This window comes from Muntiacus reevesi, chromosome 2 (assembly GCF_963930625.1).
Source record: "Muntiacus reevesi chromosome 2, mMunRee1.1, whole genome shotgun sequence".
In the NCBI taxonomy this organism is placed as follows: Eukaryota; Metazoa; Chordata; class Mammalia; order Artiodactyla; family Cervidae; genus Muntiacus; species Muntiacus reevesi.
Window position 1 is genome coordinate 46816074 of NC_089250.1, and position 23147 is coordinate 46839220.

The 23147-nt window shown below is 39.5% G+C and overlaps 1 protein-coding gene across 2 annotated transcripts in view; it reads left to right on the top strand.

The window, feature by feature from the left end:
• Nucleotides 1-23147, top strand: part of SHLD1 (shieldin complex subunit 1) — a 107466-nt gene that overhangs the window by 72162 nt on the left and 12157 nt on the right. The window contains exon 3 of one of the 2 annotated variants that reach the window (XM_065921476.1): nt 22184-22240. The exons of the other annotated variant lie outside the window; for it this stretch is intronic. Within the exon in view, the coding sequence (XP_065777548.1) occupies nt 22184-22209 (26 nt within the window). The 3' untranslated portion in view covers nt 22210-22240. The remainder of the gene's footprint in view (nt 1-22183; nt 22241-23147) is intronic. 2 annotated transcript variants of the gene reach the window in all.

The window sequence follows — 23147 nt, forward strand, 5'->3', positions numbered from 1 at the left end:
ATTTAGGGGAGAATGGATATACGTCTATGTGTGGCTGAGTCCCTTCGCTATTCACCTGAAACTATCCCAACATTGTTAATTGGCTATACCCCAATACAAAATAAATAGTTTTTTTAAAAGTGCTCAAAAAAATTAGTTGTATTGAAATGTCTAAGGGAAAGATGCAATAAATATCAGCTAGATACAGATGGCATTAGTTATGAATAATGGATTTAGTATATTTGTCACCTGGTAAACTGTATCCCATATCGTATATAACAGAGTCATCTCCAACCCCATCTCCCTACAGTATCCAGATTTAGTTGCTGTCATATTCTCTGGGGCACCCTATATGTCACTTGTTAGAATTTATCTGTGGAGTTACCTATTCCTTGTTTTACCTCCTCTTCTAGATCTTTAGCTCCATGAGGGCTTTATCTGTGTCGTTCTTTACAGAATCTCCAGGCTGTAGGACAGGGTATGGTACATAATTGATCCTTCACAAATATTTGTTGAATGAATAAACATATTGGTAACAGTACTCTGTGGTATGTTGTAATCTCAGGAGGCCAGCAGAGTAGGGATTCTAGGTGCCATGGAAGGATCCATGAAGTTCCTTTCCATACTCTTCAAGTCATTCCTCACTACTTGAAGGAGTTATTTCCTTATGACTCCACTCTCCCATCAATAGAGCAACCACCCTTTCTACTTAAATAGGAGCAGGTCTTGTACCAAGAACAAATTATTTTTTCCTTCAATATTCATAGGGATTACTGGGGGAAATTTATTTCTCTGAAATTATTCTATTTTTCATTTCTTTTATTGTGTTTATTTGTAGTTTCATTTGATGGTACCAAGCAAAATATATTTGATTGATATTTGAACCATTTCAATCCTATTCAGTAATACTGAAAATATGTAGTAATCATTAGCAGGTCTTATAATTGAACATTGGCATCATTTTACATTATTCACTACTATAATAGTCTAACCAGATTTTCTGAAGAATGAATAACTTCAGGGAGTGCTTTTTAAAGGTCACAAGTGATGTTTGGTAGCCGGAAAAAGATTGATTTTTGGAAACAAGAAGTAACAACACAGCCTGGAAGCCTTAATTTGTTTAAGCCCTATCATTGCTCAATAATCTTGTCATCTGGTATTTTCCTGAGGTTTAATATAATGGAAAGAAAAATGTTCTGGAAAAGAAATTAAACTTGGAGTTTGAGATAACAGAGCTCATATGAAGCATATATACTGGAAATATTTTTTTTAAGACTCAAAAGCAAAATAAAAAGCAATTAGTTAGGAGGGACTATCTAAGAAGGATTGTCTAAAGTGAAAACCTGTAAAAATTGCACAGATGGACTTCATAAATTTGGGAGTTAGTAACTCTGGGGCTCCACTGTAACAGGTTTTTACTGATACATCTGTTGCAAACTAATTGCCTCTTTTCTGCCTGATAATTGAAGTTTAGGTTTGGGGGTTTTGCAATAGAGGCAGTTAAAAGCTCAGCATTGTCATGTTTTTCCATTAATTTACCAGTGAGTGGTTGGGTTTATACAGATAATTTGATTTATTTTGAAGATAATTGTAATTATAAGTTTGTTTTACTAGACAGCTTGTCCTTTATAATATAATTTGCCTTTAACAACAGTGCAATTTCTTCTGCCCCTCTTAGTTTTAACAGCCTTTTCTCTAGGAAAAAATAAGTGCTGGCAATGTCTATGAAGACAATATTTTTAAGGTAGATGAAAATAGAGTGGTTTGAGGGCTCACCATCTTCGGTGATATATCAGATTTGGACAGGCCTGATATAAGACTCCATCATTATAGCCAGGAACAGGCCAAACCAGAGTCAGGCCCTTCACTCTCATATATCCTATGACACCTACTTTGAGGATTTCTAAAAGTTGAACATTTGTATACTCTGTAACCCAGCAGTTCCACTCTCAGATACATGTGTGTCTCATTCATTCAGAGAAACCATGGAGCTACCAAGTTGAAACCACTTAGCTGTGATCATTCTATGGAGAACCATGGGAGTTTTATCCAAATCCCCATTTCCTTTAGGAGCTGGGTCTGGGGTCCTGGTTCAGTGAATTCTTTATGGCCCCTGTGACTCTATTCTTGGAAGCTCTGATTACAGCGGTCATCAAAAGAACGTGGTTTAGCATTTTATCGTGCTCTCCGTGTTGTATTTCTTTTGTATCTTTCTTGGCTACAAGTTTGTGGAAGACAACAGCTCCACCAGGGTCTTTTGTTTTTCTACCTAGGGTCAGGCATTTGATGCACATTTAATAAATATTTGAGGGGAATTCCCTGGCTGTTTAGTGGTTAAGACTGTGCTTCCACTGCAAGGGGTCCAGGTTCCGTCCCTGATTGGGGAACTAAGATCCCACATGTCTCGGTGTACCACCAAAAAAAAGAACACTTAGTAAATATTTGACAAATGACTGTTGTCATTGAAGAGATAGGAAGATGAACAGAGACCATGCCTGAGCCAGAGCAAGCATTTGCTTTTAAGTCACAGTAGCTGTGTTGCTTCCTTTGAGTTGTCTCAGTTTGATTTCTTTAATCCCTTTGATCACTCTCTGTTTAAACATTTTCTTGTTTACATTTTACTGTAGAAGATGGAAAATATAAAAACACACAAGAGAAACTCTTACTATTTTGCTATACTGTCTTCTTTTGCTTTTCTTCTAATGCATTACTTTCAGGTTTCCTGTCCTCCTCTCCCCCTATTTTTTTTTTTTTTTTTAAATTTCCTAAGAGTAATGGAAATGAATCTAGGAGACACTTCTCTACATTTCTAAAGGATCCTTGGATAGAGTAGAAGTGGCATGTGTTTCTGTTTTGGTTTTCTTTACTCTCCATGTGTGAAAGGGTAGCTTAGATGAAGTGCTGGGCCATAGAAGAGTATGTCATGATATTTAACTCAAGCTGCTTCTTTTTTTTTTTTTCCTATTCCCCATCCCGATCCCCCCTCCCACCTCTCTCTCCACCCGACTCCTCTGGGTCTTCCCAGTGCACCAGGCTCGAGCACTTGTCTCATGCATCTCACCTGGGCTGGTGATCTGTTTCACCATAGATAATATACATGCTGTTCTTTCGAAACATCCCACCCTCACCTTCTCCCTCAGAGTTCAAAAGTCTGTTCTGTACTTCTGTGTCTCTTTTTCTGTTTTGCATATAGGGTTATCGTTACCATATTTCTAAATTCCATATATATGTGTTAGTATGCTGTTCAAGCTGCTTCTTATCCACTGCTTTATTTTTGAGGTCAGCATTGCTGGTGGGTACATTATACTCCAAATAACTGAAAAAGGAATAGAGTTCTTCCAGGATAGCATCATCCTGCTTACCAAAATACTTAATAGTATTGTTCTCAGTTTCATCCTGAAAGGAGGATGAGATCTTTTAGATTTTTCAGACTTTAACATCTTTTAGACCTTATCATTCCATTAATCCTAGTTCTCTGCTCAAGAGTCCTAGAGAAGGTCTGCTTCTCCAGGTTGAGGTTTCTAGGCACTTGTCTCAGTCTGTGCTGTTCTTTGCTTCTGGAACCAGGTGGTCATTGCCTTCCCTTCCCTTGTGCTGTGAGGCTGGTGGGTGTGTCCTCCTGTCACACCTGGAGCTCCCACTCCCCACCCGTCATCCCCCTGGGTGTACACACCATACAGTGCTGTCTGTTGTTCAATCTCTCAGTCAGGTCCGACTTTTTGAAACCCCCCTGGATTGCAGCATACCAGGCTTCCCTATCCTTCACTATCTCTCAGAGTTTGCTCAAACTTAGGTCCATTGAGTCAATGGTGCCATCCAACCATCTCATTCTCTATCACCCCCTTCTCCTCCTGCCCTCAGTCTTTCCCAGCATCAGGGCTTTTCCAGTGAGTCAGTTCTTCGCATCAGGTGGCCAAAGGATTGGAGCTTCAGCTTCAGCATCAGTCCTTCCAATGAATATTCAGGGTTGATTTCCTTTAGGATTGACTGGTTTGATCTCCTTGCTGTCCAAGGGACTCTTTCTTTTTCCTCTTCAAATAGTCCTAAAAATAGACCCTTCTGCTTCGGTTTTTTCCCTCCAGATTCCTCTGAGTTTTGTCCCAAGTTTCTCTTTAGATTCTTAAAGTATTTAAATTATACTCATCTAAATGAGATTGTTCATTGGTAAGAAAAATCACGTCTCTAACTCTGACAGTTTCTTTTGACCTTTAAAATAACTTAATGGGAACATGGTTTGTTCAGCTCAGCTCTGCCTGGGGGGTCTCATGACATTTGCACCATCTCTAGGCCTCTGCTTCACCCTGTTATTATAAATGATTGTCCTGAACACAGTCCATCTAAAATGGGTCCTGTGGTGTGTGTGTGAGAGAGAGAGAGAAATACACACACTTAACGTTATAGAAAAGTTAGTTCTTGTGGACATAGTTACAGAAAAGAGAAAAAGGTTAAAGTTTGAATTTGCACCATTATCGTTTCTGTTTTGTCTAACCCTTGACCTGAGTGGCCCTATTGTTCTCTTGCCTGGAACCCCATTCATCTAAGGTGTGCCTGCTATTTTTGGCACTGAGGAGACAAAACTTCACGAGTTTACATTTGTTCCCTTCATCTTTGTGACCCATGGAATGCAGATATCTGCTTAAGGGTGAGTTCATACATGTGGTATTTATGCCCTCATTGTCAGGAAGGTGGTGCTCAGTTTTGGGGAAAGCAGATTGGGAGCTACTATTCAAGCCCAAGCCCTCTGGAGGCCAGAACAGAACCACCTGCCAGGAGGAAGATTTATGGTAGTGTTTTCCCTCACCCAGGATGAGTGGTTCTCCTATCCTGTATACAACTTTACAGAATTAAGGAAAAAAATTGATAGTGAAACTAACTGTGTGTAACTTTAGAAAAGGAATCATTATCCAATTAGGTTACATTCTAATTTGACTAATTCTTTTAATAAAATAGTTTTTTTTTAACTAAAATAGTATGCAGTCATTCTAGAAAAAAATCTACAGAATGTAGATGGATGAGAAGAGCAACAAAATGAGAATCAGTGTTTATCAGGTGTCTGGCCTGTTCTCCTTCCTTCCATCCTCCAGGTAAGACACTGTTGCACAAAGGTCTACAGTAAAAAGACTTGCCTTAAATAAAAAAAGACTTGCCTTATGCTTTCAACCCCACCACCTTGAACTTCAAGCCCCCCTTTTTATTTTTATTTATTTATTTTTTTAATTTTATTTTATTAGTTGGAGGCTAATTACTTCACATTTCAGTGGGTTTTGTCATACATTGACACGAATCAGCCATAGAGTTACATGTATTCCCCATCCCAATCCCCCCTCCCACCTCCCTCTCCACACGACTCCTCTGGGTCCTCCCAGTGCACCAGGCCTGAGCACTCGTCTCATGCATCTCACCTGCAAGCCCCCCTTTTTATAAACACCTGCTACCCTCTGGACACAGGTGGTATTCTGCAGACACAGTTTGGAAAACAAGAAGGTTCAACTAGTCACACAGCCGGCCAGGGCCTGAGCTGGAGCCAGACACTCTACCCATGACCAGCTTACCAGATTCTTCCCGCTACTTGTTTTGATGGTGTTTTGAGATTGTTCTTTAGCATTAAAATCTAGAGCAGTATATTAATTCATTCTGTTTTATTCACTGAAACCATTTTCCCCAGGCTTGTGTGGGGTACATGTACCACAATATCCAGGACAGGGTCTCTGTCTCTAGGGAGCCACAGTCAGATAAGAAAAGAGCTACGCACAGGCCTTCAGCAAATGTGGAAGAACCACTGGGTGCTGTATACTAGACCCTGGGGCTGTGGGGTGGGCGGGTCAGTTCTGCCCAGGAACCCGTGCAGGCTTCATAGAGGATGGAGCACAGGTACTCCAAGAAGCAATGGAGCCTCTGGATAGAGAAAGCTGGCGAGGGGAGAGTCAAGACCGAGTTTGGCAGCCTGTGGACAGCAGGGCTTTTAGCAGGGTGTCTGGTGGAGAAGCACAGATGGTGTTTAATGTCAGCTCTGAGTCACCCTTTGAAATTGCACAAGTTCAAGGGGAAGGATCTGGAAATTCTCCAGCACATTATTTGACCTTCTAGTCTCTCAGTAACCATTTGGTGTCCAGCTCATAAGTGGAAGTTCTCTGCAAAATCGTGTCATCCAGGAAAAGTCAAAGAATAATTTCAAGAAGGTAGTTCTTATGCCTTAGTTTGTGAACCAGAGGGTTTATTCCCCTCCCTTAAAATACTTTTTACTAGTACATTGCTGCCACCCAGCTTTGACAAAGACCCAAGTTCTGTGGATTCTCAATTCTTGCCCCATCTCTAGGAATAACTGAATGAAGGTTAAATAAAACTTCAAAAGCAGGGCAAGAAGATACTGAGCTTTTGAATGTGATTGTGCTTAAGATGGAAAATATATTTTCTGTCTAGTTTTTTTTGTTGTTGCCTTGGCAACCGGTCGGGTTTTTTTTTACGCTTTCAATTTTTCTCAACAACGTGAGCTGCTTCCTTTGATTTAGCTCAGATGTGTGAACAGATTTATATCTTATTCAGTGTCTCTAGTGTAAGTGTTTATGAGGTATAGATTCTCATTTTTCATAATCTTCACAAGGTTGAACAGGGATAAATAATTTCACATATCTGTTAGCTTGCCTGATTAACCAAACAAAGGCAAGTCACCATGATCTTTTTTTGTCTGATGTCAAGTACTGTGAAAATGATTCAGATTCCTTTTTATAAACTATAATGAAATATTTTGATACTAGGCTTTTTAATGTCTCTGACAAAGTCTATGTGAAAATTGTTTCCACAAGCTCTAAATGCACATCGTTCTTTCTGTCTTCCCATTATTTCCTCTGTTCTAGCCACAGGGGCCCCCTGGCTGATCCTGATGCTGCCTAATTAAAGCTGTCTCTGTTTCAGGGAATCTGCATTTGCCATTTCCTCTGTCTGAAACCCATCTGCCCCAGATTTTCGCATTACTTCCTCTCTCATTGCATGTAGGGCTTCCTAGTTAAATGCCATCTCCTCAGAGAGGACTGTCTGGGCCTTTGCATCTAAAACAGCATCCTCATGGCCATTTTGGAGATGAGTGGATCCATCTCTGGAAAACCTGAATGAATATCAGTCACCCTACATGAAGTCCACCAATCTATAAGCCCTACCCATGGCACGAATTTCCAGCTAGTATTTCAATGCCTCACCCTTAAATTATGAACTCACAGCCAATGATTAGCAGATATTTGTGGAAATCCTCCATCATAAAATGTAGAAACCAAGATGAATAAGAAACAAAGAACTCAGAAGAAAGTGATAATGATAGAGCAGAAGAAATCTGCAAAAAATAAAACAGAAAGTGGGGTAGAAGAAATCATCATTGAAATAATACAAAAAATTTAGGAAAGCAACAAGGGGAGACCTGGGTCAACAGCCATGGAGCAGGCCTGGAGCCTGAGGGTGCAGAGCTGCTGAGGCAAGTGCTCAGCAGGCTGGGAGCTGAGGCTGTTCTGCCAAGTGGACATGTGGAAGTTACACTGAGAGGCTCTTGGGGAGTGTAGGTAGCAAAGCAAGCAAATGTAAAAGAGGAATAACAAGCACAAAAATAGTAATATTGTACAATAAAGCAATGACAACTTTATATAGTTACCATAACTTAAAACTCTAAGTGTTGATTTTAAAATTTTAAAACTGGGCATAATTGTGTTTACAGAACAGGGGAAGATAAGTCTGCACAGGGGCATGTGTGTGATGGGGCCTAATGTCAACATATAGTGTCTTAAGATTGATAAGTTATCATATAGGTTCATGTTCATTAGACATAAAAAGATTTTAAAAAGCAGAAGGAACGGCAAATTGGAATGTAGACTCTGAGCAATGGGTAAGATGCTGAAGGAGACAGGAAGTATTGTTGCTCATTGTCAGACTTTTAGCCTTATCTGACTTATAAAAGCTCTGAGCCTATATTACTTTTAAAAACATAAAAATTAGGAATCAAAATATGAGTTTTAAGCAGCCCTGCTTCTATGCATATGTCACTGATTCAGTCTGATGTACATTTGATTAATGTGAATTCAGTCCAGTATCTGGCTGATATCCTTGGTGGGTAGTCTCATTTGTTTAACCAAATTCATTTGCACTTGCATACAGAATAATTAATTCAGGCTCACTTTATTGGAAGTCATGCTGAAGACATTTATCATTTCTTTCTTTACCATGGGTAGGACTATGGCTCATGGTTGTTGAGGCTGTGTGCTCATTAAAGATGGAGTGGACGTATATGATACCAAACTGAACTTTTTAATTATTTCAGATTTAATGATGTACCTTTGCCATGCACTTAATCTTCAGCAAATATTTACCCTTCCCAAACTGATTTGTAGTTTATAACTTGTCATGTCAAATGAAGCATTTTTCTGAATTACAGTCTTTAAAAAATAGCTGACACACTCTCCTTTGTGGGGAACTTTCAACATGTCCACCCTATAATTTGGAAATGACCCTTCTCACTCCTCTCAGCCTTAGTCCATACTTATTGATGTATTTATATTGGATACAGTTTAATGTTTTTATTCTGCCATCGGGGTCATTCTCATAGAGAGAAATGGATGGATGGGTGACTAGATGGAGAGAGAGAGAGAGAGACAGAAAGGCAGATTGACGAACTGAATTGTGCTAAGAATGTGTGGAAATAAAGTATCAGATAACAGAATATACCACCAGCTTTAGTCTCAGGTTTTTAGTCTCAGGCTTTCCAGGTGACTCAGTGGTAAAGAATGCAGGAGACCCATGTTCGATCCCTGAATCAGGAAGAACGCCTGAAGAAGGGACTGGCTACCCACTCCAGTATTCTTGCCTGGAGAATCCTATGGACAGAGGAGCCTGGCGGGCTACAGTCCATGGGGCTGCAAAGACTCAGACAAAACTGAGCAACATTTCTTCCTCCCATGCCTTATTAGTCTTTGGTTCCACTTCCTGAGTTTGAATCCTGGCCCTGTCACACTAGCTGTGTGTCTTTGACCAAGTTTCTTAATCTCTATGCTTCATTCAGTTTCATTATCTATTAATTAGCCCACTTAATGCCCATTCCAGCCTCCTCCTAGCATTCTCTCTTGCTTTACACAGGGTTGGAGATCTTACAGCTAGTATTCTGGAGTTAGATCTACTAATCAAATACATTCCTATAAACCCCTGAATTCAGGCCTAGGTTATGTGGGAAGACAGATGGGGCCTGGACCTTCATTTCGTTTCTAGCTGGTGTGGATAATGGCAGAGGCAGCGTGGTTCCAAAACCAGCCGCTATAGTAATAGCTTCCTGACTGGACAGGCAGCTTCCTGATTGAGAACTTCCAAATTGTAGCAGAAACTGAGTTTGGGGCAGCATTTGTAGCAGCAGCTTCCTGGGTTTTTAGGTTTCAGCAGCACCTTTGTCTGTCCAGTTCTGCTGAGTGATTTGAGGAGTAACTCCTAAAAGTTCATCTTAGAGTCTGTCTCTGCAGTTCTCCCAACAATGTCATGAGCTGTGTTATACCTCTCTTTCTGTTTAAGGTAGCCAGAGTGACTTATGTTGGCTGCAACTAAAGATCAGGAACAGTAACCTTCCGTTATAGAGCTGTAATGAGGAGCAATAAGGCATTTAACGGGCCTACAGCATGTAGCGTGCTTAAGTTGCTCAGTTATATCTGACTCTTTGTGACCTCATGGATTGTAGCCCCCCCAGGTTCCTTTGTCCATGGAATTTCCCTGGCAAGAATACTGGAGCAGGTTGCCATTCCACCTCCAGGAAATCTTCCCTACCAAAGGATTGAACCTGCATCTCCTGCACTGCAGGTGAATTCTTTACCACTGAGCTGCCAGGGAAGCCCAAAACATGTGGCAGGCCCCCCCTCCCCTTTTTGACATTCTTAGAGCTTTTTCTGACCTCAATCAATGGTATACCTACAACCATGAATAACGTAGATATTTATTAGTTTGTTAGTTCATTCATTCATTCATATGTTTATTGAAACAATTATTTGCTGGGTGGCTATTTTAATTAACACGTGTTCTAGGTGTCTTGGGGCAGCTGAACCTAACCAAGCATTAAATGTTAAACATTAGAATCAGCTGTGAATCTTTTTTAAAAAAACTTAATGTCTGTGCCATATTCAAGACTTATTGAAGACAGGGAGTGTGTGTGTGTGTGTGTGTGTAAATATTTTTTAAATTTAGATACAGTTTCTATACAGTGAAGTACATGAGTCTTTTGTGTTTCAGCTTGGTGGATTTTACATACATAAAAAGAAAAAAAAAAACATATATATATACCCAATTAGCTACTACCTAGGTCAAGGTATAGGAAAACAGAAATGTGCATGAAAAATTTATTGTGTGCATGGGATTTGTGGGGCTCCTTTTAAAAGGAGCTGAAGTTTCAAATACAATTGAGATTTTGCCACTCAGAGGTCAAAAAAGTAATTGTCTGGAATGACCAGTATAACTAGGTCATTTTCCTCTTTTTCCTTCTTCCTTGTCACCTACAAATTGATACCCCTTCCTAGGTTTATGAAGAAAATGATTTTATTTATATGTGAAATGGAATAAATTTAAGAAGGACCTTAGGTAACAGAAAGATCAATAAAGCTGTAAATGTTACCACTAATAACTTGTGAGTCATAACCTTTGTCTCTGTTTATTTTCTTATGGTTGGCATAATTCATTGACTAGCTAAAAGGAAGTTTACTTTCTTTTAAAAAAGTTTTTTTTTATTTTTGGCTGCTTTGGGTCATGAATGCTGTGCTCAGGTCTTCTCTAGTTAGGTTGAACAGGGGCTACTCTCTAGTTGCGGTGTGTGCTTGGGATTCTCATTGCAGTGGCTTCTCTTGTTGCAGAGCACAGGCTGTGGGGTGCACAGGCTTCAGTAGTTGCTGCTGGCAGCCTCAGTAGTTGTGGCGCATGGGCTTAGTTGCCCCTCTGTGTGCCGGATGTTAGTTCCCTGACCAGGGATCAGACTCATGTCCTCTGCGTTGGCAAGCAAATTGTTAACCACTACACCACCAGGGAAGCACCGAAAATTTACTTTCTTAAAATTAAGCTATATTGCTTCTTTTATATGATCTCTTCAAAGAGAGTGGATATCATGAAACAGTAAAACTAATTGTTTTCCTTTTTTTCTAAAAGGGTGCTTGTCTGTAGGTCAGTGGCTGTACAATTAGTATTGTAATGCTGAGGGCACTAGAGTAGCAGCATGAGCTGACCTAGGAAGATCAAGTTAGTAATTTTTGAAAAACATATGAAAACAGTTGATTAGAGAGAGAGAAAATAACATCTGCAAAACATTGTTAATAAAAGCGTCTACATATTTTAATAAAACCAACTAGAACAACTTTGAAGTGGAATGACTTTGCATAATTAACTCATTACAGAATGAAATTTTTGGGAAACAAAATGTAGAGCCCTATAGATACAAGATAATAGATTATCAAAGGCAAAAATAAAAATCCTAAAACTAGCCATAAAGAAAAGACAGATTGCTTATAAATGAATGATAATTAAGCTGATCGTTGATGTCTCAATAGCAGCAATGCAAGCAAGAAAGCAGTGGAGTAATATCTTTTTTATTTAACCTGCTTGCAAATATTGTGATTGTTAAATTTGAGAATTCATGCTCTTATCAGTTCTAAGACATTCTCACCCATTAACTTATTGTGCATTGCCTTTTCTATGTTCTCTCTATTGTCTTTTTCTGAAATTCCAATTAGAACATCTCACTTTGACTTACACATCTCTTAATTTTCTTTTGTTTTGTTTTCTCTCTTTGTGTCTCTGTGCTAAATTCTGAGTAATATCTTCAAATCTGATTTCCATTTTGTAAATCTCTGTTTTGCAGTGTCTAATCTTCTATTTTTACCCAGCTACTGAAGTATAAATAAATATTATTATAATTTTACATTTTCCTAAGCTTTTAAACTTCTGTTTCTGATTTACCTGTTTATTTTTCAGTCTCTTGTTCTTTAGTCAAATTTCCTATTCCCTATTTTATTTCTTTAATACAAGCATATTTATTTTATATTCTGTGCTAATTTCAGTGATCTGTTTCCGTGAGTTTCATTCCAGTGCTGTTTCTTTTGTTTTTTCCCTCTCAATAAAGGTGCCTTATTTCAATGTGTGTTTTTTGAGTGTTTTTTTTTGTTGTAAACTCATATTCCATGGAACTTTATGTAAGTTTCTTTTGAGATTTGGAGTTGAGAGTACAGTCTTCTAAAAGGATTTGCATTTGCTTTCTCCAAACATAAGAGTGCACTTCAGTCTGGAACCATATTAAAATATATACCTGGCTTAGAGGATTTTGACTACAAAATAATCTCAACTCAGGCCACATGTATATGTGAGGTCTGGCTCACGGTTATATCTCTGGTGAGATGGTTCTTTTTTTCTCTCCACTTAGAGCAAAGACAAGACAGACAAGTTTGTTTTTGTTTTTGTTTTAAGTGTAACCCTTTTCTTTATTTTTATTTTTTATTTAAAAAATTATTTTGGCCTCACTGCATGTCATGTGGGATCCTAGTTCCCTGACCAGGGATTGAACCCATGTCCCCTGCAGTGGAAGCTCAGAGTCTTAACCACTGGACCACCAGGGAAATTTCTACAACCCTTTTCATGGCATATTTTTTTTCTAGTTCATCTTTTCTCTGAGGGTGGAGCTTCAGGACTCTCAGCCTTGTGCGATGAGCTTCCTTTCAGGCCCCCATCTTCCTATGATCTAGGCTTTCTGTCCTGAATGCTGTGTGGACATTAAAACTGATATACTAGGTTCTAGGCACCAGCTCAGGACTCACTTTGCTCTTGGACTACCCCCTTTTATTTTCCTTTTGGTCTCTCAGGACTTTCTTTATTTTATCCCAACTCAGTCATGCATTATAAGAAATTTTTTTTTTTTTAAGTTTTACCCAGCATTTTTAGATGTTTGGTCACAGCGTCTATTTGCCATGTCCTTGTAAAGGTGGAAATTCAGTTCCATATTTGTACCTCCTAGTCCTTGTCTAGCTCATGTTTCCATGTTAGAAACATTTTCTACACAAATACATCCTAAACCCCCACATCCCATATTTTCTGTCATTCAGTCAGCCTCAGCTTTCTACAGGTTTCTCTTCTGTTTATAAGCATTTTCTGCATAGGCTGTATATTATACTCTATAAAAATTTTGTTTACGGATTTTTTCCTACTTCTGCTGAGTTTTCTGTGTTCTCTGAAATTATTTGTTACAGAAGAGAAAGCTCAAAGCTTTGCCCTTCTTAGATTTAGCTGTTAGTGGGGGAAGGAAGGAGAGAGAAGGAAATTAAGAAATATCTCTTTTAATTGTTCTCATTGTATTTCCCAGTTTAATCTTCCCTTTTAAAATTTAAGTCACACTACATTTCTGTGTCAGCTGGGGGTCATTCTGTGAACCCAGATCATTTCTTCCCTAGTTTCTCAATCTTTTTTTTTTTTTCCAGCAGCCTGTTTCTCTTTCTTCAATGTATTTATTAATATAAACTTTTCCCTGAAGTTCTTCACTTGATCTCCATCTATTTCCAAAACCACCCCCCCTCCTCCATGAGACTCCCTGGAGGTTGAGTCATTTCAGTCCCACCCACACTCTGGGGCTGGTGCACCTTGGGGGACAGATGAGGGTTCCAGCAGCCTGAGCTTCTGTGTGTGACATGCCCACACGCTGAGACACCTGCTGTTCCCACCCACGATGGGATTGTGTTTGCTTTGCATAGCGTGCACTTGGGACCTCTCTGTAGTCATAGTCCTACTGCTGTGAGATGGGCAATGTTCACTCTGATTCATCCCACCAATTCTGATGCCAGGATAAGGCAATAGATAAAAGTGATATTCCTTCTAGTCCAAAATGAATGCTTATTCATCTGGACTTTGCTTATGATATTCATTTATCACTGCAGAGAAGACCTACAGCAGCATTTACAATTCACTTTTTAAAATCCTAGATACTGGGACTTCCCTGGTGGTCTAGTGATTAAGACTTTGTGTGTTCAATGCAGGGAGCATGGGTTTGATCTGTGGTCAGGAAAATAAGATTCTACATACAGAGTGGCTGAAAAAATAAAACACAACCCTAGATGCTAAATGACATATAGCTTAATACTTACATGTAACAACTGTGCTGCTGGTATTAACTCTTGTCACTGTGATAATTATAAAGTAGTGTATATTTGTTGGACACTTACTGCACACTAGGCTTTTTAAACATTTGTTTATTTATGGCTGTGCTGGGTCTTTGTTGCTATGCATGGACTTTCTCTATTTCCGGGAAATGGGGTCTACTCTTCTTCACAGTGTGCAGGTTTCTCATTGTGATGACTTCTTTTGTTGCAGAGCACAGGCTCTAGGGCGCTTGGGCTCAGTAATTGTGGCACACAAGATTAGTAGCCCCACAGCCTGTGAAATCTTCCCAGACCAAGGATTGAACCCATATCCCCTTCTTTGGCAAGCAAATTCTTAACCATTGGACCACCAGGGAGGTCCCACACTAGGTTTTATACTGAAAGATTATTTAGTTCTTACAATGGTCCTATGAGGCAGGAGCTGTTATTTCCATTTTACAGATGAGGACATGGAGATTCAGAGGTGTTAAGTAACTTTCCCATGGTCACATACCCAGTAAGTGGCCACGATAGGATTCAAATTCAAGTCTTCTAAATACAAAGTCCACCAGTGTCTTGTCTGTCAGGACAAAAGCATTCAGATTTCTGATCTATGATTATGAGAGTTTTTTTTTTACAATAGCCAGAAATTAAAACCACATTAGTCTGTCCTTTAGCAGATGTGAAAATATATGTACACTGAAACCATGCTGCCTGCCATTGCATAGAACTAACTTTGAAGTTCCCTTGTGGGAACTGCTTTTAGAACCAGCATGTGAGACATAAGAAAAGTAATTTCCTTTTGGAGATAAACCTTGTTTTTTAACCTAAGCCCTGTTACCCTGCATGATCACCTACATAATTTATCAGTTTTTGTTCCTAATGCCTCTTGACATTTTCCAAAAAACTAGTTCTGTCCTCCAAGAATGGAGATTTGCCACTAATAAGGACATACAGAAGAAGTTTCCAGAGCAAGTAAAGACATTTTCTAAAGAAACTTCAAAATGGTCTCAGCAGCATCAACATTTTTAAATTAAGAGCTTACCCTTGCCCCCTAAGGTGATCACTTTGAAGAGGGAACATTCAGTGATATATTTACATACATAAATATGGTCTGGTCTGTTTGCTTCCAATTTTCAGTCTGTCACTTCATAGATATACTTGACTTTGATTTGATATAGAGTGAAATATGTTTACACAAGTATTTGTTGTTGTTTAGTCGTGTCCGAATCTTTGCGACCCCATCAGCTATATCTTATCAGGCTCCTCTGTCCATGGAATTCTCCAGGCAAAAATACTGGAGTGGGTTGCCATTTCCTTCACCGAGGATCTTCCCAACCCAGGAATTGAACTTGTGTCTCCTGTATTGCAGATGGATTCTTGACTGCTGAGCCACCAGGGAAGCCCTTTACATAAACATGCATCTAACAAAAATACTGCTGTGTAGAGAAACTGACTTTCCTTGTCAGTCTCAGAAAGTCTTGCTGGTGATGTCAACAGTGGAACTGGCTCGGTTTTGGTAGGAATTCTGTTCCCCTTTAAATCTTACAGTTAGGAAATACTGACTTGTGGATTTGGACAGATTGTGAGTAGGCCTGCCTTCTTCAAAGAAAACAGATCAGGTTTCTGCTTCTCCAGCAGAGGAGCATGATCTTCTTACTAAGTATGTCTCCAGCAACACTTCAAGCATCATTTTTAAAGTGCTTACTTTTTCTTACAGTGAAGGTTAAGGTTAAAGTTGCAAGCATCATCTTAATTAGCCACTCACATTTAAATTAACTCTGCTGAAATAAACAGCTATATTCAAAATAGTGATGTTGCTGTAGCAACCTAAATCCAAATCATTTGCTTTTCCTTTCTGTTCACAATTGTTCCTTACTAGCTAGGCCTGGATATGAAACAAATTTGCTGAAAATTCCCATGTAAATGAGGTTTTAAAAATAGTTTGGGAGGGGGGAAATACTTTAAAATGATTGTTTTAAATGATACCTTGAAGCTCATAATTCCCAAAGGTTCCTGAAGAAGCTTAGGTCCCTTGTGTGATGGCCTCACCTGGTCATCTCATCTCAGGGTTCCTGGTGCTCAGAATGTGGATGAGGTTGAGGGGTCATAGTTCTTTTTTCTTTTTTTTCATTTATTTTTATTAGTTGGAGGCTAATTACAATATTTGTAATGGATTTTGTCATACATTGACATGAATCAGCCATGGAGTTACATGTATTCCCCATTCTTTTTTCTTTTTGACAATACTCCTTGGAAGGAAAGTTATGACCAACCTAGATAGCATATTAAAAATCAGAGACATTACTTTGTCAACAAAGGTCCATTTAGTCAAAGCTATGGTTTTTCCAGTAGTCATGTATGGATGTGAGAGTTGGATAGTGAAGAAAGCTGAGTGCCAAAGAATGATGCTTTTGAACTGTGGTGTTGGAGAAGACTCTTGAGAGTCCCTTGGACTGCAAGGAGATCCAACCAGTCCATCCTAAAGGAGATCAGTCCTGGGTGTTGATTGGTAGGACTGATTTTGAAGGTGAAACTCCCAATACTTTGGCCACCTGATGCGGAGAGCTGACTCATTTGAAAAGACCCTGATGCTGGGAAAGATTGAGGGCAGGAGGAGAAGGGGATGACAGAGGATGAGATGGTTGGCTGGCATCACCGACTCAGTGGACATGGGTTTGGGTGGACTCCGGGAGTTGGTGATGGATAGGGAGGCCTGGCTTGCTGCGGTTCATGGGGTCACAAAGAGTTGGACACGACTGAGTGACTGAACTGAACTGAAAATTGGAGTATAGTTGGTTTACAATATTGTGTTAATTTCTATTGTACAGCAAAATGTTTCAGTTATACACACACACACACACACACACATATATTTTAAAATATTCTTTTCCATAATGATTTATCTCATGATATTGAGTACAGGGACTTCCCTGCTGGTCCAGCGGATGAGAATCTGCCGCCCAATAAAGGGGACGAGGGTTCAGTCACTGGTTGGGGAACTAAGATCCCACATGTCTCAGGGCAGCTAAGGCTATGCACCACAATGAGAGAAGCCTGTGCGCAGCCAAAAAAAAAAAAAAAGATATTGAATATATTTCCCTGAGCTATATAGCAAGCCTTGTTGTTATCCATTCAATATGTAATAATTTGCATCTGCTAACTGCAGGCTTCCAGTCCATCCCTCACCCACCAGCCCTTCCCTTTGGCAACCACAAATCTGTTCTCTATGTTTGTGGGGACCACAGTTCTTGTTCCAGCTCTAGCTAAAATGTTCTGATCCAGAAAGTGAGGAGAGTTGAACCAGGTGACTCCCCATGGCTCTTCTAATAGTGAAAGGGTCAGGTTCTCTGTTCCAGTGACTTAATTGCTACTTAACAAAATATGACCCATTGAATCAGAGAAAAAGCAAGAGAATTCCAGAAAAACATCTACTCCTGCGCCATTGACTATGTTAAAGCCTTTGACCGTGTGGATCACAACAAACTGTGGAAATCCTTAAAGAGATGGGAATACCAGACCATCTCACCTGGCTCCTGAGAAACCTGCATGCAGGTCAAGAAGCAACAGTTAGAACCAGACATGGAACAACAGACTGGTTCCAAATTGGGAAAGGAGTACATCAAGGCTGTATATTGTCACCTTGCTTATTTAACTTACATGCAGAGTACATCATGTGAAATGCCAGGCTGGATGAAGCACAAGCTAGAATCAAGATTGCTGGGAGAAATATCAATAACCTCAGATATGCAGATGACACCATCCTTATGGCAGAAAGTGAAGAGGAACTAAAGAGGCTCCTGATGAAGGTGAAAGAGGAGAGTGAAAAAGCTGACTTAAAACTCAACATTCAAAAACTAAAGATCATAGCATCTAGTCCTGTCACTTCATGGCAAATAGATGGGGAAACAATGGAAACAGTGACAAACTTTATTTTATTGGGCTCCAAAGTCACTACAGATGGTGACTACAGTCATGAAATTAAAAGAGGCTTGCTCCTGGGAAGAAAAGCTGTGACCATCCTAGACAGCATATTAAAAAGCATTGACATTACTTTGCTGGCAAAGATCTGTAGAGTCAAAGCTATGGTTTTTCCAGTAGTCATGTATGGATGTAAGAGTTGGATCATAAAGAAGACTGACTGCTGAAGAATTGATGCTTTTGAACTGTGATGTTGGAGAAGATTCTTGAGAGTCTCTTGGACTGTGAGAGATCAAACCAGTCAGTCCTAAAGGAAATCATTCCTGAATATTCATTGGAAGTACTGATGCTGAAGCTGAAGTTCCAATACTTTGGCCACCTGATGTAAAGAACTGACTCACTGGAAAAGACCCTGATGCTGGGAGAGATTGAAGGCAGGAGAAGGAGACGATAGAGAGCAAGATGGTTGGTGGCATCACCCACTCAATGGATGTGAGTTTGAGCAAGCTCCGAGAGATGGTGAAGGACAGGGAAACCTTCACCTGGGGTCCACTGGGGTCTCCAAAGGGTCAGACACAACTGAGCCACTGAACAAAAAAAGAAAAGCCAAATTCAAGTTGTTTTTAAAATCAAGCCTCAGGCTAAGCCTCAGTCTCATAGTAAAGAAGAGAATTGTTAAGCATTCCTAGTATCTAAGCTTGTGGTTTCTAAATGTTGATTATGAATCATCTAGGGAGACTCTTGAACGCCCTACCTGGCCCATCATCACCATCAGCGGTCCTCATTGTGGCAAATGGTAGTTATACGAAAATGATCTTAATTAAGAAAAATAATGAGCCTATTAGCCTTTTTTGTGTGTTCTATTTGCCAGTCCCTTCATCAGGTGACTCTGGAGACTTGGTCCTGTCTCAGTTTTCTTGTCTGGAAAATGAGATTCAATAATCTGGATGTGTTCCTGGCCCCTGGATCATGACTTTTTATTAAATGGAGTAGAAACACAGTATCACTTTTTGGTAGTGATAAACTAACACCTAGAGGGTTGTTTTGCTTGGGAAACAGGTTTGCGGTTAAAACAAAAACAGGACTTGAGGCTTTTCATGTAGTCTTTTTTTTCATCCTTACTTTTTTTTTTTTTTAAATCTCCTTCAGTCTGGAAAAATCTGGTCTTGAGATTAATTGGAGAAAAGTCAGAAAACATATTGTTTTCTTTATAATTTTATAAGCCATTAAAAAAAAAGATAGAAAAGAGACAGAAACTCGAAAGGAAAATGGTAAAGAACATTAACAGACAGTTTATAGCAAGGAAACCCATGTGGAAAGCAGCTCAGCATAGGAGTAATCAGGGAAATGTGAACCCAATAAGGAGATAGAGCTTGAAGCGTCTGACAGTATCAGGGTTTGACAAAGCTATGGAGAAACAGGAAAACCTAGACTGCGCTGGTGGGACTATAAATGCTGCAACCACTTGGGAAAGTGATTTGGCAGGATATAGTGAAATTGAAAACGCATGTTTCCTTCAACTCAGCAATTCCACTCCAGGATGTATTTCCAGAGAAAGTTTCACAAGTACATAAGGGCTCACTAAGGCCATGTTTGTGATACTGAAAAATTAGACACAATCTACATGGCCTTCAGCAAGAGAATGGATGAAAACTAATGCAGTATATTCCTACATTAGAATACTATAAAGCAAAACTTTGTATCTTGAAAATAAAATTGAAAAGACCACCACACATAAAGCAACACTCTATCTTGCTTATGGATACTTATATATGTAAAGTATAAAAATGGGCTGGAAGAAATCAGTTTCTATGTGGGAATTTCTACTTATATGTTAACTTTAATTGAATTGTTTAATTCTTCTTTAATAGGAAAAAAAGATTTGAAGCAAATATGTCATTAGGTAATTGTCAATCTGGAGTGGTGTGAGCTTGGATATTATTGTTCTCTGTAATTTTCAGAATTTAATCTCTTCAGAAAAAATATTAAATGCCAAGGTAAAAGTAAGATAGTTTATAAATCAGACAGTAGAGATTGACCTTTGTTAATTGCTCTGGGCACCTACTCTTAGGGCTGTTCACCTATGACACATATTTTTTAAATTTTCTCAGCATTTATTTTATTTCTCAGCAGTTGCCATTTAGAATACTCTGTTCTCTGCCCTTGGCATCTGTTGGGTGATTCATCCATTATTTTACTTTCAAAAAGATGTAAGTACAGACCTAGACTGTGGTTTCAAAAGCACCTGACCACACCATCCATCCTTTGAAGTGTTAATTTGGATTAAATATCCTAATACCAGCATCTCCTTGCCTTTCCTTATGAGTATGTGGTTTATGTCCCTTAAAGAAACAGTTTGCAGATTCTAAAATGTATAAGCCATTGGGCAAAAGGAGGCTTAAGCTTATGTTTTTCTGGTCATTAATTTTGTGTTACTAATGAGATGAGGAATAACAATGCTGATGCTATTCCTTGAGGGGCGGGGGACAGCCAGATGAAACCAGAAAGAGGAATCTAAGCAAGTTGCTGATAGAGTAGAGTGAACTGAAGCCCTTCACTTGCAGGGCAGTAATCAAAATTTCTTAGATAGCAAGTGGGTAGGAAAAATACCAGGTGTGAAAAAGCAGGGGTAGAAAAAGAGGATTTTCTTGGAATACAATAGAACAAATCCACAGAAGGTTTAGTAAAAACAAACAAACAAAAATCTGTAGGTACATTATTTATACCACAGACTGGGATTATTTCTGGCATCAAAACTCAATCCTCCCCTATCTTGCCCCCAGGTGTGTGTGGTGGAATGTCTCACTGTTGACCAAGATGTATCTGCCCCTTCCTCCAGCATCAGCTTATAAGTGTAATATATCATGATTCATATGTTCATATAGTGGATATAATCCAGGGCCCTTTTGAGAGTGAAAAAATATACTATTAATAAATAATTGAGACAATAGGCACAAACTGAGGTTTTCCTGGGCAGACGTCCCAGTCACCCTAGTAAGAACTGGTCACCATAGTAATACACACATTTACATGTACATTTGAAAGTAAAACTTATCAAATAAAACAAAACATCAAAACTTTTAAAATGTATCTACCACGTGCTTGGCCATGGTGATACAACAGATAATGAGAGTTACAAAAACCCTTGAGTAGGAGAAGATCGACAGTAAACAAACGAATCATGTATTATTAGATGCTGTTAGGTTTATATGGAAACTATAAGACAGACAAGGGAAATAGGGACAGCCAGGATCTAGGAAGTGAAAGAAATACAGTTTTAAATAGTGTGCTCCAGAAAAGTGTGACAGACTGAATTACTGTTCACCAGTAATCTCTTCTTCTCCCTATAGGAGAATTTTTCTTCCTCATTCTTTTGAAATCAGGTTTGGTCATACAGCTTAACATTGGCATTGATATGTGAACAGAAATGACAGTGGTCTTCCAGTGACTGTCTGCCCTACCATGCTCTGTTCCATCTGCTATAGTCACTAAGCAATGTTGAGGTAGTGGCCTGGGTTCTAGGGTAAGGGCAAGGATAGTATAGATCCGCTAGTAGTATGACAGAGTGCAAGTAGTAAGAAATAATTGTTTGTTGTTTTATGAGATTTGGGATTTGCTTGTTATGTAGCATAACCTAGGCCATCCTAACTAATACAGAAGGCCTCACTGAGAAGTAACAAACATCTAAGCAGAGACTTGATGGTGGTGTGGAAACCGATTGTGCAGATATGTGGAATAAGTATGTTCCATGGGGAGGAACAGCAAGTGCAAAGATTTTGAAGAGGGAACCTTCTTTTCTTTTTTAAAAAATATTTATTTATTTATCTGGCTGCACCAATCTTAGTTGCAGCATGCAGGATCTTTGTTGCTTCCTGTGGAATCTTTAGTTGCAGCATGTGAACTCTTAGTTGCAGCACATGGGATCTAGTTCCCTGATCAGGGATTGAATCTGGGTCCCCTGCATTGGGAGCATGGAGTCTTAGCCACTGGACCACCAGGGAAGTCCTGGTTTTGAGGGGGGATCATTCTTGATATGCTCAGGAATCAGGAAAGAAGTCAGGATGCAGAGGTGTCAGCACCAGTTTGATTTCTCTGAGGTCTGTAGGGCTGGAGGTAGAACTTGTTCTTGTTCATCCAGTGATCCTGCTCACTCCTCTTTTCCCCCACAGAGTATGGAATGAGGCAGCAAGAATGAGAGGAAAGAAGAGGTTATAAAGGAAGGAAAAGTAAGTGAGGTTTGGAGCAGGAAGATGCAGCCTAACAGAGGGGTGCCCCAGATCTTTGGGCCACAGCCCCTGCTATACTAAAATTGGTAGGTCACCCATGTAGGGACGTTGGGAGGCCTCTGACTGCTGTCGTGAAGGAGATGAGTCAGTGCATCCAAAGTGTGATAGTGAGTGACCACCACTCACCACGACGTGTCCCCCTCCTCCCATTCTCCTTGTTCTCATGCCTGTGACTTTTTCTTAGAGCCACACAGAACCCAGGGAGCCTCCAACAGACAAACCGAGGCAACAGAACTACCCTTGGGAGTGCCATGCAGCTCCTTGAGAAAGGGGCAGCTCCCCTCCCCACCGCCCAAGCAACATAGGAGATTATACAAACCACATATTCCTTCTTTCTTTAAGTCCTGATCATTTTCCATATTTTTATTAAGTGTTAGGTTAGATTTCTGTCAGCTCTATACAGCCTTGAAGCCACAGATCCTCCCAATTAGCAGTTGCTGGTAAAAGAAACTCTGGACAAATAAGGCAGAGTAGGCGGCTATTGATGCTTCTGCATGGAGGAGGCAAAGTTCTAAATATCAAATCCATCTAAAAGAAAAAAAGTTGAAAGCTAAAATGTTTCACAGAGATAAAAATACCACTGTGCATTTATCAACCACAGAAGTAGTAGCCTTGGAATATTCACTGGGAGAAACTCTCATTAAATATCTGGCTTTCTGAAGGCTAATGGCATTAATCTCAGAATACAACAATTAATCTTAAATGCTCCATACTAATTGATTGTCTTGGATTGCTAAACTCAAATAGCATCTATAACTACTAAAGATGTAAAAGTAGTTCTTAGGTCTATAAGAATCTTAAATATCTATATATTATCACTACTCCCTTTGGTCAAAGAAAATTTAAC